The sequence below is a fragment of the Lepidochelys kempii genome, chromosome 9 (genome assembly GCF_965140285.1).
Source record: "Lepidochelys kempii isolate rLepKem1 chromosome 9, rLepKem1.hap1, whole genome shotgun sequence".
Lineage (NCBI taxonomy): Eukaryota > Metazoa > Chordata > Testudines > Cheloniidae > Lepidochelys > Lepidochelys kempii.
Window position 1 is genome coordinate 48,030,637 of NC_136388.1, and position 18,301 is coordinate 48,048,937.

Below are 18,301 nucleotides of genomic sequence, written 5' to 3' on the forward strand. Positions count from 1 at the left end.
TCCCAACTTATCAGAAAGCATTTTTCCACTTGAAAAAAGGAAACATTTGGTCTTAAAAAATTACTTGCCAAATAAATCTCTTAGCAGGTAAAAATAAAATATAAAGAAGAAATCTGTTTCTCCTACATCCTTTGTTCTTTCTAACCACTTCCTTAAAAGGCACAGAATTTCAAATAAATTAAAGCAGCTTGATGAGAGAAAAGGTTTATTTTTCTACAACATCAATAAAAACACAGTTTAGTGTAGCAGGCAATTTTGTAACAATGAAGCCAGTTCAAGTAACAATGACTGACCAAATTGTTTGACAGACAACCTCCACATGGGAAATATGATGCAGAGAACCAGAAAGAAAAAAACAAACAAAAAAACTTATTTTGTTAAACTGGTACATGGCTGATGTGGCCTTTGGCATTTTTAGTCATAGATGGGGTGTGATGAGGAGCTGAGAAACATGACAATTTTATTTCAATCAAACTCTGTACCTGCAGTGGCCCTCAGCCACACTAGACTCCTGGCTTTAAGGGTTGAACTTTTTATAAGGAAAGCTCACCACATTTTCCTTATTTCATTTCCAAACTCTAAATCCAGAGATGGTTTATCAACTTTGACCTCTTCTATATCTTTTAATTTTTTAAAATGTTTTTCTAGTAATATAGTGCCCAAAAATGTTCATAATATTCCAGGGTTTGTTCACACCAACTATTATGTGAAGTGCCATGATTATTCCTTCTAATTTGCGCTGTTCCTATATTGAGGAAGTACCAATATTCATTTTCCATTCTATATGGATCCTGTCACTATCCTTTTTGTCCCACCCCAATTTCATGCATCTCGCCAGTGTACATACATTGCTGTGCAAGTTTCCTTTCAGATATTTAAAATAAGACTAAGAACACCAGAGAAAATACTTATGTAGGGTTTTCAGTTTTAGATTAACCTAGAATCCATTGAAGCAGAAAAGTGATCAGTTTTTGTAAAATGTTCACTAAAAATACCTGAAATTTACAATGCTTGCAATGCTGAAAACAGCCTGAAGATGGCACTGGCAAGGTCTACAGATCTCCCAATCTGCCTGGGATCTCATCCCCTAGAGACAGGACTTTAAAGGGGGACAATTTTAGATATAGTTCAGGGAAACTATGATCCAGGTCATTAATCTATGATCCAGCTCACTGTTGTACAATGTAGTGAAAAAACACGACTGGATTAAACATGTATTACCATGGAATTCCCTCTTACATAACCTGCAACGTTTACTAGTATCTTTTAGTTCTCTTATAAAATGAATTTATAGTTCACCATCAATAATATATTTACTAACCTTATATACTAGTCTTTTATGCAGTATTATATCAAAAGCCTTCCTGAAGTCCATGCAGAATAAGTCTACAGCTTCACCCTTCTCAGCTCTCACTGCCACCTCCTCAAAAGAAGTTAATTAATTTGTTAATCATTATCCCCTCTATAAATCTGTGCTAATTATCTTTGATTAGTCTGTCATTAGTTACCAGAATTTCTTCCAGTATGGAAATCAGATTTCAAGATTAGCCTGGTTATTCTGTTCATTTTTTAAAAGTATGAACGTAACATTTTTCTTTCCAGTGAAAAGATTAAAAAACGTAATTCTGCCTGACTTTCAGAATTATGGAGCCATGGTAACAGCTCCATAGTCAACATAAGACACTTTCCACTATAAGACCAATTTTGATACCTCTCCCACTCCACCTTCAAATTAAAAAAAAAAAAAGACATTTTTCTGTGAAATTCCATATTGGTAATATCCTGCCAAAAGTGACCATTTCTGTGCAAACCCAAAGTGGATATGACTGGCCATTTCAGAGATAAAGCCAGAAAGTGACTGGCGTTTTATTTCCAAAAGTTTACCATTCTTGCCATTGTATATGTCGGAAATAACCTGGCCTAGGAGCTCTACAGTTAGAACTAGAGTGCATTACACAGAATGGACAACTGAAAAGTTATTTATTACAAAAAATGAGTATGAAACAACTCTCTACTGCTTGAGTGCTACAGTCTACCCTGGCATTTTCCAGCCACAGGAATTCAGTCCCCAACTATGCGACCAATTACTCGCCATTACAAACTGAAGTGATTCCATCTACATAAAGATCACATGCATTAAGAATGGTAAAATACAAAAAAAACCCTTCATAAAAATTGAGGTCACAATAATACAGTTTTATTTGAATGTCAAATAACCAAAACCAAGTATTTGGAAGGGAGGAAATTTTTAATCAAGGTTTCACAGCCAACCTCAACATCGCCCCAGCCTTTAAATCAGAAATCCTCCTACAATTACTCATCCTTGAGGACATAAAATTCTAACATGAGCCAAAAGCCCTTCTGTTATACCACCTACCTACTGTATATGGTCCAGAGACTTACATACAGAAAATCTTCCAGTGCACCACACACCTTTTATGGGATAGTTATACCAACGTTTTCCTTCTTATCATCTGAACAGACCAGAAACTTAACCCTTCTACATACCAATCTCCTGCTATGATTATTCATTTCTCATATACAATTAAAAAAACAATACAAAACCCAAAACACCCACCATCCCATTTTGAGCTAAAGAGATTAATCATCCATATTCACCCTTCCTGTACAGACTAGCAACACTAATATACTGCCTGTATTTGGCTGGGAAGATGACTGACTGACTAACCATCACTTCAAAATATGTATTTGGTAGGAATTTAAGATGTATCAGCAGAACCACCTTAACTTATTCTAAATTCATCATGAGTATGTTGTTACGACCTGATGTTCCCTGATTAAACCATCTGCCACCAGAAAAGCTGCCATTTGTGTATGACATTTAAGCTCACAGATATTGGGTAGCTCACAATCACTTTTAATAGCTGGTTTCAGAGTAACAGCCGTGTTAGTCTGTATTCGCAAAAAGAAAAGGAGTACTTGTGGAACCTTAGAGACTAACCAATTTATTTGAGCATGAGCTTTCGTGAGCTACAGCTCACTTCATCGGATGCATACCGTGGAAACTGCAGCAGACTTTATATACACACAGAGATCATAAAACAATATCTCTGTGTGTATATAAAGTCTGCTGCAGTTTCCACGGTATGCATCCGATGAAGTGAGCTGTAGCTCACGAAAGCTCACGCTCAAATAAATTGGTTAGTCTCTAAGGTGCCACAAGTACTCCTTTACTTTTAATAGCTGAGTAAGCATGACATGAATTACTACTTGCATTGGAGTATACTGTATTGATCAGAGGCATCTAAGTAAGGATTAGGGAACTCTGTGCTATTCACTGAGCACACATGCAGAGGAGGACAAGGTCTTTACCACAAAGAGTTTACAGTCAAAGATGAGATTCAATGAGAGGAAATAAGAGCATAAGTTTACACAGGCTATGTGCATAATTAGATTTTAAATCTTTAAAAATAAATTTCAGCAAAATTTAAATCTCCTATAATGTGGGGATCTTATTTAAATATATCAAGCCCTGCACTCTAATCCAGGTCTTGAGAGTTTGAGGTCTACCTTGAACATATCCATGAAAAAGCTACTCTTTTAGAAGAACTGAAAGTACAGTTCTAAAGTGGAAAAAACACCAAGATCACGGATTCCTCTTACCAGAGTGATGGACCATTAAAAAGACTACTCTGACAGTAAAGAGTATTGAAGCCTACTTGGAGAGGTTTGTGTGAAGAACACAAGAAAAAGCCTTCAGTATTAAGCTGAGGTTCATTTTTAGAAATGGACGATAATTTGTGGTTTTAGTCTTGAGATTGATTTATGGCTACAGGTAATATGCAGGTGGATAGGTAAGTTCTCTATTTTCCAGTCTGATTTAGATTACTTGTCCTCTCAAAATGAAGGGGACAAGCCCTTCCTTATTTAAAAAAGTTTAAACGTTAAGAGTCCACTTGGTAAGAATCTACACACCTTCTGCACTAAGCTCCAACAGGTTGATGGAAAGGCAGATCCTGGAATGAGATTCTCCCCCTTGACATGACAGGTTTCCCATGTGAGCTCCCCAGATAAAGCTCACATCTATTGTAATTCTGTTCAACAGGTGGTCTGTGAGGGGCTTCTGCCAGCAGATATTTCCCAAGAATTTAAGAATATGCTTGTAAAGGATCAGAGATCTGCTCTCCTCCCGGTGGTCCCACTGGGGCAAAAGCTTGGTTTGCAGGTATCAAAGGGAAATACCACGCCAAAGAGAATTTTGATATTGCACATTTCCCTTCTAGCAAGGCTCATTTTTCTATTGGCAGTTACGGTCCTGCTTCTTCAACTGCACAAAGGAGGCTGAACTTAGTTTTGGAATGGTCAACCTAGACAAGAGAAAATTAAGTGTAACTGGACTACTAGATACCTAGAGGGGGTTAGAGTCATGTCCTCTTTAATTTAAACCCCAAAAAGGAGGAAAAAACGTGTTCCATTCACAGAGGGAAATGAAATAGTCACAAGGAGGCTCCTTGGCTGTAGGTCTAAATGAAACAAAATGCAAGGCTGCTTCTTTCAGCCAATGGTCCAGATGGACCAAAGCAAAGCAAAAAAAGACAATTCTCACCATGGCAACAATGTCAGTTATTTCTCCAGTTATTCCTATCCACTAGCCAGGGGATGATTAATGAATCTCCCAGGACAAGAGGAAACTAGAGAGGAGCTCTTCTTTCTCCCTAAGAACTTTTCTCACTCCCTGCTTCTGGAAGGCTGCTTCTTTTTTATGCCCCCCTTCACCGCAATTCAGGAGTCACAGCTGTCAAATCTACCTCCCAGCAGTTTGAATATTCAACAGCTGCCACCTCTTCTCTTCAAGTCTAGCCAGGAGGACTGTGAAACATCTGACGAGCAAGAATCCTTATTTTCACATACTTGCCCTTTGACACAAGGATCACACCAGTTTGGTATGCAGTAGGAATTAATGAGCTTTTCTGAAAAAGCTTTACAAAATCGTTCCATGGAAGACGCCAGGAGATTTCTTGATTTAAAAAAGGAAGCTTTCCATAGGGCAGGGATTGGCAACCTTTGGCACGTGGCCCACCGGGATAAGCCCCCTGGTGGGCCAGGCACGTTTGTTTACCTGCTGCATCCACAGGTTCAGCCGATCGCAGCTCCCACTGGGCGTGGTTAGCCGCTCCAAGCCAATGGGGGCTGCGGGAAGCGATGGCCAGCACATCCTTCAGCCCACGCTGCTTCCCGCAGCCCCAGTTGGCCTGGAGCGGCTAACCACGGCCAGTGGGAGCTGTGATTGGCCGAAATAGTGGACACAGCAGGTAAACAAACCTGCCCGGCCGTGGGCGAAAGGTTGCCGATCCCTGCCATAGGGTATCAACACTCACTGATCAATTTTTCAACCTTGTCTGCTTTTGAAGTATAAAATATCTCGAACAGCTACCCCAGATGCACTGGGAAAGTGATTAAGGGGTCACTGACTTAGATCTCAGAACTTGGGAGCTGTTGCTAAGAATGCCTGAATTCTTGAAGGATTTGTGAGGAATGAATTTTATTAGATAAGATAAGGCTGAAGATTAAATCCAGGTAGTCTTTCTGAATACATTTCTAAAACAGGTCTGTTAGTTCTGGCCCATACCTGACTGAAATGGCAAAAATTTGCCATTAAGCAATAAGGTCTCAGACAGAACCTATACTGTTTCCATAATCAACAACAAAAATCTTACTTTACCCTTCCTGATGCAAAAATAGTCAACCACGGACAATCATGCCCCACTGTTCCCGTAAGAATTGCTAATTACAGAATCACCATGACCAGTTAGATACACCAGTTAACGTATCTATGGATACAAATATGCTATCCTCAAACTTAACTTACAAAACAAAAGTTAGGGCTTGTCTATGCAGTGGGGTAACGTGCTCTGTGGGGGTGCGAATGCTAAAGAGCATTAACATTCTGTACATTAATTGGCCCATGTAGACTCTGTTGATGCATTTGAACATAGTGCTGTTTGAAAGAGTACTACATTAAAGCACACTAGCGAACCTTTAGTGCACACCACCAGGGTTTAGATGGACCAATTAATGCACAATATGTTAGGGCAATTTAGAAATCACACCCATATAGAGCACATTACCCCACTGTGTAGACAAGCACTCAGTGCGGTTTTGAAGACATGTAAAAACCAAATGATCTGTAGTCCAAGTATACTATACTCCACAAATACAATGGACTTTCCCAATATTTGATGTCTGCAGGCATATGCAATGGACTTCTTTAAGCCCTTAGGAAAAAGACAGTTACCTTTTCAGTAACTGATGTTCTTCAAGATGTGTTGCTCATGTCTATTCCACAATAGGTGTGAGTGCTTGCCATGTGCACTGGTGCCGGAAGTTTTTCCCCTAGCAGTACCCGTAGGAGCAGCACCCCAGTGACTCCTGGAGTGGCGCCTACATGGCACTGTATAAGAGGAGCTGCGTGCTCCCACGACCCTCAGTTCCTTCTTGCCAGACAACTCCGACAGAGGGGAAGGAGGGCAGGATGTGGAATAGACACGAGCAACACATCTCGAAGAACACCAGTTACAGAAAAGGTAACTGTCTTTTCTTCTTTGAGTGATTGCTCATGTGTATTCCACAACAGGTGATTCCAAGCTCTATCTGTTGGAGGTGGGAGGAGTTCACAGATCCCTGGGAGAGAGTACAGCCCAGCCAAACCTGGCGTCATCCCTGGTTTGGCAGACAATTGCATAGTGCGAGGTAAACATGTGAACCGAAGACCAAGTGGCAACTCTACAAATATCCTGGATAGGGACGTGGGCCACAAAGGCAGCCGATGAGGCCTGGGCCTGAGTGGAGTATGCCTTTACAATTGGTGGTGGGGGAATACTCACCAAATCATAACAGGTGCAAATGCAAGAGATGATCCAGTGGGAGAGGCGCTGGGTGGAAATCTACCGACCCCGCATGCATTCAGCTGAGGCAACAAACAGTTGAGAGGACTTCCTGAACGACTTAGTCCGTTCCAGGTAGAAGGCCAGGACCCTACGCACGACGAGCATGTGGAGGCGGCACTCCTCACTGGATGCATGTGGCTTGGGGCAGAGGACAGGGAGGAAAACGTCCTGGCCCAAGTGATAGACGGAGACCACCTTAGGGAGGAACACGGGGTGTAGGCGGAGCTAAACCTTATCCTGATGAAAAACCGTGTATGGGGGGTTCAGAGGCCCTCCTGGACAACATAATAGCAACCAGGAAGGCCACCTTCCACGAGAGATGAGACCAGGAGCACATGGTCAAAGGTTCAAACGGGGGCCCCGTGAGATGGGATAACACCAAGTTCAGCTCCCACGGCGGGACAGGGGGCCTAGCATATGGAAAAAGACGGTCCAATCCCTTAAGGAATCGTCCAGTCATAGCATGGGAGAACACAGTGTGTCCTTGCACCAGCAGATGGAAGGCCGATATGGCCACCAGGTGCACCTTGACTGACGAGGGCACCAGGCCCTGGGCTCTAATGTGAAGGAGGTAGTCCAGGATAAGCTGGATCGGGGGTTGGACGGATGGGGGGTAGGGGGCACTGGGGAAACACCCTGCTCGGCGGTCCATCTGGAGAACTGGGACCACTTTGCCAAGTAGGCGCAACGTGTGGAGGAACGCCTACTTTCCAGGAGGACATGCTAGACCCCCTCCAAACACGTCCACTCCTCCCCGCCTAGCACTGAGCAGCCACACCATGAGATGGAGAGCCACTAGGTTGGGATGGAGGAGGCGGCCCCCGTCCTGGGAGAGCAGGTCCGGGCGGAGCGGCAACGGAGTCACTGCCAGGCCCATGAGGGTCCCGTACCAATGCTGGAGCCAGAACATAAAACCCAGGGTCTGCAGGGTCATGCGGGAGTCCTTCATGCCATGCAGCTTTGTATCGGTTTGTTCCACAAACGGAGCCTTGCCGTCAAACGGAAGATCCTGCATGACTGACTGCGCCTCACTGGACAGCCCGGACAGGAGCCACGACACCCTTCTCATGGACACCGCCGAGGCCATGGATCAAGCTGCTGTGTCTGCTGCATCTGACGCCGCCTGCAGAGATGCCCTGGCAGCAGCTGCACCCTCCTCCACCAGCACCTTGAACTCTTTTTTTAATCGCACTCCTGGAGGGAGTCCTCGAATTTGGGAAGTGAACCCCACAAGTTGAATTTGTATCTGCCCAGGAGAGCCTGGTGGTTTGCCTCGAGGATGAATAAACCTTTCTGCCAAAAGAGTCCAGCCTCCTTGAGTCTTTATTTTTCGGACTGGGGGCTGGTTGGCCCTGCCGCTCCCTGTGGTTGACCGACTCAACCACCAGGGAGTTGGGCGCCGGGTGGGTGTAGAGGTACTCATGCCCCTTGGCGGGTAGAAAGTACTTGCGTTTTGCCTTCTTCGAGATGGGAGCCAGGGAAGCTGGCATTTGCCACAGGGCATTTGAAATCTTTGCCACCCCCTCATGGAGGGACAAAGCCACCTGCCCAGTGCTGAAGAGGACAGTACATTGAACAGGGAGTCCGAGGGTTCCTCCAGCTCCTCTGCCTGGAGGTGAAGGCTTAATGCCACCCGTTTTAAAAGTTCTTGATGGGGCCTAAAATCCTCCTGCGGGATGGAGGGGGGCAGGGCCGCTATTGCCTCATCCAGGGAGGGCGAGGAAGCCAGTATGGTGCTCTTGGTATCCGCTGGCACTGGAGGGTTCACCACTTGGTCGGTCTCCAAGCACGGTGCTGAGGACATACGTCCCACCGACCCTCTCCTCAGGGGCCTGGAGGGAGAGGCTGACGTTGCCTCTGAGGCTCCGGCTACCAAGTGGGCCCCCACTGGGGGCTGCGTCAGAGGCCATGGTGCCCACTGGTACCACTGTGCTGGCCACTGGGCCCGGTGCCACTGCACCTGCTGTGGCACCGACGGCCCTGACTGTTCGGCCTGGCCCATGGAAGGGTGACTGAGTGGAGTCTGGGCTGACGAACAACCTGCCGCTGTCACAGGACTGGGAGGAACAGTGGTGCCAGGAGCGACATCGCCCATGGGACCGTGATCTTGATGCAGAGGACCGGTATTGCCTGTAGCTGCTGCTCCGCGATCTGCTCCAACTGGCGGACTGGCGACGGCACAGTGCCAGCTACCTATGACCCGGGCTGTGGAGACGGTGCCTTGGTGGAGACTTGGAGCGGGATTCTGAGTGGGAACGGTGATGACATCCATGCTGCAACCGGCTGCAGCAACCCCTGTGAGACAAAGGCCTCTGACAAAGTCTGCCTCAGTCCTGTCGGTAATCACTCCATGGCGTGGAGCTATGCTGGGAGTCCCAGTCAGACAGTACTTAACCAGACAGTCTGGTGGGAGTAGAGGACGAGCCACGTGGACTGCACCCCAAATGGTCGCTGGGTGGAGAACAGTATCAGGAACGTTCCCGCGCCAGGGGTGAATGTGGAGAACCCAGCAGTGGCTTGCCTCTGGAGCGGGGGGCCGACACCAGCGGCATTCCTGGTAGCGGCATGGTCATGACATCTCTGGATGCCTGCAGGTCCTCCGGCACAGAAGGCATCCGGACATCCAGGAAAGCCTGATCCAACGCGGCCGGGCTACTCCGCTCAACATGAGTCGGAGGCCTATAGGCCGGAAGGGATTGAGGACTGCCCAACATGGGTCTAGTCTCTGCCCCTTGTTTACCTCGGTGCCGCTGCGAAGAAGGCACTTCCTTAGCCTTCTTATGCCCCGTAGACGGGGAGGGGTGCCGACTAGTTGAAGGCACCAAGAGCTCGCCCCGCACTGATGCCGTGGTGCCGACTCGGAGTGGCGTGCCGGAGCCGGGGTCAGCGCCGACTCCATGAGAATGGCCCAGAGCCTAATGTCTCCTTCTCTCTTAGTCCGAGGTTTAAACGACTTGCAAATCTTGCAACAATCATCGGTATGGGTCTCACCCAAACAGCGTAAACAGTTTGCGTGTGGATCACTCCTTGGCATAGATCACCGACAAGTGTCACACGCCTTAAAACCTGGGACGCGGCGCATGCCCCGGCCCGGGTACTCTAACTAAATGAACTAACTGTAACAGCTAACCAACTACAGGTACTAGCACTGAATGAACGAAAAGTTCTGGGGACGAGCTACAGCAAAGCTGGAACAGAGCAGTTCCGATGCACCTTCACCGGTGGCAAGAAGAAACTGAGGGTGAGGGGAGCATGCAGCTCCTCCTATACTGTGCCATGGAGGCACAACTCCAGGGGTCACTGGGGTGCTCCCCCTACGGGTGCTGCTAGGGGAAAAACTTCCGGCACCGGTGTACGTGGCAAGCACACACACCTATTGTGGAATACACATGAGCAATCAGTCAAAGAAGAAATGAAAATTCATGAAATGAAAATTCATCTAAATTAGGAAAAAAGCCTAAAAAGATCATATATGACAAAGTAGAAATAAGGAAGGGTGGAGGGTGGAAGATGGAAGATTAGCAGCCATTCAGGGGAAGAGTAAAGCTTGTTTGAGTAACCTTCACGTTGTATTTCCATACCTTACAATGTCTTTTTGGAATGTAAAAACTATATTTGAGATTTCTAGGCTTTCCAAAGTTTTGTTTTTGTTTATATGAACTGCAAAAATAGAGACACTTTCCAAAAATTTAATCGTCTCAGCTCCAGTTCAATGCAGATTTTTGCTTGGGTAATAGTACTAATTAAAATTAAAGCACTGTAAAACATGTTGACTAATCACTGCAGCCTCCAGATGAAGTAGGAAAAACGTCCTGATTTATAGAGGAGAAAACAAAATGCAGAGAGGTTAAATGACTTACCCTACATCACACAGATCAGATCAACAAACAGAACCCATGTCTCCAAACCCCAGTACTATACCTAATCCAATAGAATCCAATGCTCTCCAGTGTTATTTTTCCACAGGAAACTTTTCACCCTCACAAGTACAAGGGATTGACCAATAATCTTTATCACCAAGGCCTGTGTACTCTGTGGCAGCATTGGGTAAACTCAAAATGTGACATTTTATTCATTTTCTTATTTAATTCATTAACAAAACTAGTAAGTACAGCTGGACTCCGATTTTGTGAAAATAAATTCACTAGCTCATGTAAAGTCATTTGTAAACTACTGGGATGTCAATATTCTGTGAAGAAAAGTGAATACGACAGCAGTGGTAAACTGTACACACTTCTAATCCCCAGCATGGGAATTCAACTATGACAAGGGGAGTATAGATGTAACATAAAATTATAATTAGGGTGTGTCTTTTTTTATGTTTATTAAAAAAAATCAACCCCCCTAAATGAAATTAGCATTTTTTGAGTTTTATGTTGATGTCCAAAAATCAGGGTTGATTGGGGTTTCCTCCTGGTATATACCATAATGAGGAAGGTATATTGTATACATTCCTCATTACAGTAGTATATACTGTATTGTAAACAATTAAAACCTAAATTCAGACACCCTAATTATGAGCCATTTTGGAGAATCACTACATAATCCTACACAGAATAAGCCTACCTAACTCATGAACAAAAAAGCAGAACCCAATTTGAACTGGAACGGTCAGACACACAAAAACCCAGTTCTGAAATCTCTGGCAAGTTTCTCATGCTAAGACAGTACTGAAAAGGAAATATATTTCAGCAACATACCCCTGGTAAAAATACTTCTTATAAACTGTCTTCACACACACTTTTTAGAGATAGATCAGACTGCACAAGATTTTGGAGGTGGGTTTTCCTACAGAACTGCAGTAATACTGACACAGATTTAGTTTTAAACTGTGTTGAAAAAAATTCACCTGCTTTCTTCGTGCCAGCTCCTCCTCTTCTCGTCGTTTCCTCTCTTCCTCCTGTTGCCTCCTAAGAAGCTCCTCTTGTTGTCTTCGAAGTTCCTCCTGTCTTTTTCTCTCTTCCTCTTCTCGTTTGGCCCTTATTTCCACTTCTCTCCTCTCCTGCTCTAGCTACAATTATACAAAACTACAATTAGATACAAGACTAGAGTAGGTAAAGCACTTCTACACCATTCTTTATAGTGATTCCTTCTGAGACTACAGTATCTTAAAATATGATGCACCAACACCATTCTTTGTTGATGATACCACCTGGGAATCTCCTGGCTAGATCTGAGTTCCTATAACATTCTTTACAGTGATTTCTTGGGGGTCTACCACAACTTCTTGTTCTCCAAATCAGTTCTCCTATGCCACTCCTTAAAACTATTCCTGAATTAAGAGGCTATGAAGAGTTGCTGTGAAGTTATCCCCAAATGGTACTTCCTACACCATTTTGTACCATGACTCATAAAAAGGTTCTAGAATATCTGTGAATGTCCCCAACAATTAGCACTCACTATTCCCTAAACTGATTTGTGCAAGAAGAGGCTGGGATTAAGAGTAGCAGTGAGGTCTGACAGTTACTGTTCCTACCCACTTCTGACTGTAAAGGGGGAAATTTAATTTGAATGTTTAGGTTTGACCCAATAATCAAAATAATCCCACTTTAAGACCCTAGAGAGATGTCTGGGAAAGTTTTATTTACAAGTATAAAAATATAACTATTAGTTTAGAACACCAACAGGTCCTTCTACAGTGTAACTCATTTTTTCCAGATGCATGATAGTCTCTAACCTTCGCGGCTTTGGCCTTCTCAAGCTGCTGAAGTTGTTCTAGAGCAGGTCCCTGAGCTGCAGTATCAATGGGGAGATCCCAGACACTGCTTCCTTCCCAAACTGGAAAGCAAAGAAAAGTAAGAGCATACAGACAATAGGATAATTAATATTCACAAGCAACAGTAAGCAGACTAGCAGAAGCCAACTACAGAGGGAAGTCTTGTGTATTCTGGTTACTACTACATTACAAATACTGAAAACATAATGGTGTGCTACACTCTTATAATTATGTTCAGTAAGAGGCCACACTTCCTTACTACCCCAGGGAGCAAGGCCTGATCACCCCAACACTTTTCTGGGAGGCACAGAAGCACCAAGGTGAGGGGTCTAGGCTGGGCTTTACCACCAAATCCCGGACAAAATGAAGTTTGCTACATTTTTACGTCTCTTTGCACAGCTTTATCTCCTTGCCCTCCTTAGCCATTCAAAATGGAATTTATCCTCGAGCATGAGGTGAGTTGAAGACCTGTTTTTTCATTTCTAATGGAAGCGGACATACCCAAACACTGATCTATCTCACCTCCTGCAAGTGGTAAAAAGAGATGCAATAGTTTAAAAGTAAGGTTCTGGTTCTGGACCTAGGGACTTTCCTAGAAGTAGACTCTTACCTGTGGGCTGTGAGGTTGTTGACTGAAGCTCCCAGATTGAGCTAGCATCCGGCACTGACACAGACCTAGTTACAGACGGCATCAGGTTCTGTTCAGATATTCTGTAATACAAACAAGAAGATTCAACATGCCACTTCCAAAGACAGGTCTAGTCTGAACACACAATGGAAATTTTTAGTTCCGTAACATGTCATTGCATTTTCCTTCATTCGCCTCCCTACAAGCCTTTATTTAAGAAAAAACCTGATGCTGACAGTACTACGCAGAAAGTTCTCTCTTGTCTGAAGACTGTTCTGTCAAGTGCTGGGTTAGTCTCCCAGTATGATACTATAAGCAGTAGTTCACAGGCTACCATTTTCAATGGCATCTGAAATTATAGAATTGACCTGCCTCTGCTAGTTGAATACCAGCACATTGTGTGTCCTTATAACAGTGTTTTACCAATGCTGACCAGGACTTTGGTGACAATTTTCCCCACAACAGTGCCAAGCCAGGACTTCAACTGGAAGAGTCTTCTCATTTTCATAAGTTCTCTCCCAAACAGAAGCCAGGGACAAAAAGGTATTCAATATCCACAGCTTTTTTTTTTTTTTTAAATAGTTCACACCCACACTGCCTGGAAAAAAGTTGAACGCACAACCCTAGATATGACCAAGTAATTCTGAAACAGACACATATAGACAACAGGAGAACATCACACTAATAACCACAGCCTAACATGGACAGTAATCAGTAAAGGTCTGAAAACTCACCTCATCTTCAGGGCCTGGAACTGTTGTAAGAGGAGAGCCAGTTGCTGCTGCTGCTGGGATGAGAGAGCTGCTTTTTGCTGCTGTGCCAACACCTGTGCATACTGTTGTCTTCAAAAGAGAAGCAGAGAGCCAATCGAATTTGTTAACTATCAAACTATGTAACATCCAGTTTGTGGAAGTCCCACATTATCCTCAGTCTCCACCCAGTCTAATCCCCACTAATCCAATAAACCAATCTATATGTACTCACACTGATTCCTGAAGGACACCACAAAATGGGATCTGAGAAGAGTTAGGATATAAAAACCACAGTAAACTGGCCTATGTGGGCAGAACAAAATTTCCTCCCTCTCACTTCCAACCATGCAATCTGACTATTCCGTTCTAATTTGCAATTCTATACTTTGTACCATTCCTACCTCCTTCTGCACTTCGCTTTCCCAAAATTGATACAAAGATAATTCATATGCTGACCCTACTTTTGTAATTGTCCAGCTAGCTGTAAAATATCTAGTCATGTCCACATTCCTATTACAATGATAGGCCTCTTGACTTTAGCAATCCTATATTAACAGCCATCATTCAAAGATCATGAAAATGGCATACATCTTTAGCACAATCAAAAAAGCTATCCGATCTTTAACTGCTTTCTTTATTATAGCCTCCTCCCATACAAGCTGTTAGAAATGGGCCAGACCCCAGGAACTCCAATTCTCACCTCACTGGGCAAAAATTGATATCACGCTACAGTCTTCAATAGTTTCCCATATCTCCAAGAAACAATGAGTCAACCGAGGAAAAGAGGGTTCTAAATGGAGTTTTCTATGTTCCTCATAACACCGAAGATGTTCTGTCGTACCCGACTCCAAATCCCCAGAACACCATTTGCAAGGAGGGTCAGGATTCATTATGATCAGGCAAGGTGCTATCTATATAGCATTATTTTATATATACTATACACACACACACACCCCCCACCATACAGACAGAGAGCGCGAGCGTGCACAAGAGAGAGTGCGCACATATCACCAGAGTAATTATGTACTGCTTAAGGAATAAGACACTGTAAAGTGTGTCTGAGGTAGCTAGCTCTAGGTTGAAAGACCACTGCTGTTGGAGTTGCAGCATTCTCAGCCCTACTGCCCAGGGAAACAATGTCCAGAAGTTCAACCAGACTTATTAAAACTGCAGAGCAGAACACAGCCACTAGCAGATCTCAGACTGTTGATCTTACTGTATCAAAAACTGTTGGTACTGGAGGTGCTGCATTTGGTATAGGGCCGTAAGTTCTTGTTGTCTAGTTAGTCGCTCCTGGTCCATCTCGCCCTGTGTTTGGGAATAAGCCACTATTAACTGTGTGAATATTTACAAGTTCTAATATTGCTCTGAACAGGTGATGGAAAGAAGGACAAATGGTACACCCAACAGTATGTAAAGATAAGAATGCATTTTGATCAAAACTTCTGATCATGCAAAAAAACGTGCAGTATCAGCGCTTTTATCAGACATCAGGACTAAGGACTAAGCCCTAATGCCTCGATATAACAAAACACAAGTATATGCTTAAAATTAAGTGAAAGCAGTAATCCCTCCCCTCTCCTCCAAGAGCTGCTGTTTTCCAGAGGGTTCCAAACTTGATGCTGAGAGCACATGAACTTCCAAGATCAAGGATTTATGACAGTACTCAAAGAATAACATTTCTCATTTAAAAAAAAATCATTGTTTGACTTGTGATGATTGTCAAGTGCTTACCAGATGTGGAGGTGGTGCTGGACCTGGAGTGAAAGGAACCCTGCCCCACATTTTCATGATGTCTCCAAGTGGCTGGAAACTCTCATCGCATGCTCTCTTTACTAACAGGGACATAGTGAAATACCCAGCCTGAAACCACTCTGCCATCTCCTGGTTACTGAAGGGACCTGCAATATCACCAACCAATACACGAAGACACAAAAGTCAAGTCCAGTGTGTAGGGAACCAAGAGCATGGAACTCTTAAAATAGATACAATATCTAAATGTCAGTGGCTCACACCTTCAAAGTTCATCTTGCTCTACTGTTCTGAATGACTTATGGGACTGCACATTTATTCCAGATCCTAGATCTGTTCCTTCAAACAACAGTTAATTCAGCACTTCTGACAATAAAGGTACTGTGTAGGATTTATATGGTGCAATTTGTACAGCATTTTTCTGTATAATTTACACACTTTGGGATATTATTTTAGTAGCAGCAAGGTGGAGGAAAGGGAAAATTGCTTACCTTGTAATTCTGCTTCTCTGAAGATATTTTGTAAGATTCTTGCTCCTGGGTTTTAGCTTTCTAGCAGAAGACTGTCAGAATTCCCTCAGATCTGAAGACTATTTTATTTTTGAAAGTAATGATGTAAAGAGGCAGGACCACACGCACTGGAAGCTGCACTTTCCCCCCCACTCAGTATAAATGTGATCCACTGAATATTTCAGTCACTTCTTTCAAACACAATGAAGACAAACTCTCACAAAGCCATTAAAGATAGCCAACATAAGATCAAAAATATGCAGAGAAATACACCTGAAAAATGGTAACCTCCAATGTGAAGAAAGAACAGAGGGTTAGTAAGAATCCTGCAAGAGGATGTCTTCAGAGAAGCAGAATTACAGACTAAGTAATTTTCCCCTCTGTGTAGGATTCTCTCTCCTGTAGAGTAAGAACCATGAGGGATATCTCAAAAGAAAAACACAGGAAAAGCTGGACAGTGTTCTTTTTTAGAGGCCAAATCCAAACAACAATGAACTATACTCAATGGTCCAGCTCTTCACCAGATTCCAATATCCAGTATGGCACAGCCTCCCACAGGAGCTTTTTCCAACTTCAGTCAAGGACGAACTCCCAATCATTCAGAGGGCAACAAGTACTCGTGGCAGTGAGTAGCAAGCAACGTTCAAGCAGGGGCCTGAATTGCACTCTGCTCCACTATCATGGACCTTATTGGTCTAAACACCTTTAGAAACAGGGGAACTCTTCCTATTTTGAGCTCAGACCCAGGAATGAGACCCCTGTGCAGTTGGCATTTTTAGAGAATATATTCACTCTTTGCTTAGAGTGCAAGCTCTTTGGGTCAGGGACTGGTATTTTGTTGTATGTACAGTGTCAAGCACAAACTAAGACAGATTGTTGCCTCTAGGCTCTACTATATTAGCAAATGTAAAGGAAAAAATATTAATAAGCTCATCTGGGCAATTCCTTTACTATACTCTTTATGTCCAGAAACTTCACAGAGGTGTTTCCTATCACCCCTAGAAGCTTGAAGGTAAGCAATACCTCTGAGTCTGGGCCAGGCACAGACCACTCTTGGAAAATCTACCTGAAGTAGATAGTTCGCAAAATTGCTGACAATAAATTAGGTTAGCTACTTACTTAGGCATTTGACCAAACTTCAGAGAATAAACTAATTATTCTATAGCTTTTCCAGTGTAATCTTGACAGGGTGGAATTGCTAGATATATACAGATTCTCAGGTAAGAATGTGCTTCTCCCTCTCTAGACCTTTGCATACTAATAGCCTGTACAATAGGATGTTCATAACAGTGACTGGGATCCCTGGAATGGAGAATTAACTAAACAACTCTGTACATATTGCAAGCCTCTGAGACATGATCAGTTATTGATATGCCTTTGGTATAACTATTGACAAAGGCTGCAGTGGCACAGAATGAGACAAAGTAAGAAAGGGAGCAGAAATCTTTAACGGCCTTGTTGATACGGGCCCACTAGAGAGTTTGCCCACACAATACTAGCATGTCCTGGAGCTGCATTAAGAAGCTTACTATTGACCAGAAAGTAGCTGACTTTTGAATCAAGTCAGCAATTTTCAGTTGCATGTCATTGGAAATTAAGACATGATCTTTGGCTGTGTCCAGAGTTACTTTCAGGTGTTGTGCCTTCAGTATTAGAAACAGGTGGTTCTTCTCCACATTGACCAGAAACTAGGGATGCAAAATGTTAACCGGTTAACCGGTAAGCATCAGTCTTATTGGTAATGTATTCGGTTAATGTTTAAACTCTGCTGTCTGCCCACACCCAGAGTCCTGGCAGCTGGGACAACCATGTAAAACATGGGTGTGCTGCAGCACCCCCCCACCCCACCCCATACCACTAGTTCCTCGCTTATGCTGTGAACTCCTTAATGGTTAAATGTTTAACGGGTAAAATTATATAGTTTAATATAAATTATACAGTTTAATAGTTTAAACTTTTACTTTTTTTTAAAACTGCTATTTACATCCCTACCAGAAACCCATGCTATTGCACGAAGATTAAGGTGGTTTAGTGCT

At 43.5% G+C, this 18,301-nt stretch overlaps 1 protein-coding gene across 7 annotated transcripts in view; it reads right to left on the reverse strand.

Annotated features, from left to right (window-relative positions):
• GIGYF2 (GRB10 interacting GYF protein 2) overlaps positions 1-18,301 on the reverse strand; it is a 148,694-nt gene that overhangs the window by 31,672 nt on the left and 98,721 nt on the right. For all 7 annotated transcript variants that reach the window (XM_073360204.2, XM_073360202.2, XM_073360203.2 and 4 more), the window contains 6 exons: positions 15,739-15,905; positions 15,221-15,312; positions 13,987-14,094; positions 13,235-13,335; positions 12,586-12,686; positions 11,758-11,919 (listed from right to left, as the gene is read on the reverse strand). In XM_073360204.2, the coding sequence (XP_073216305.1) occupies positions 11,758-11,919; positions 12,586-12,686; positions 13,235-13,335; positions 13,987-14,094; positions 15,221-15,312; positions 15,739-15,905 (731 nt within the window). The remainder of the gene's footprint in view (positions 1-11,757; positions 11,920-12,585; positions 12,687-13,234; positions 13,336-13,986; positions 14,095-15,220; positions 15,313-15,738; positions 15,906-18,301) is intronic.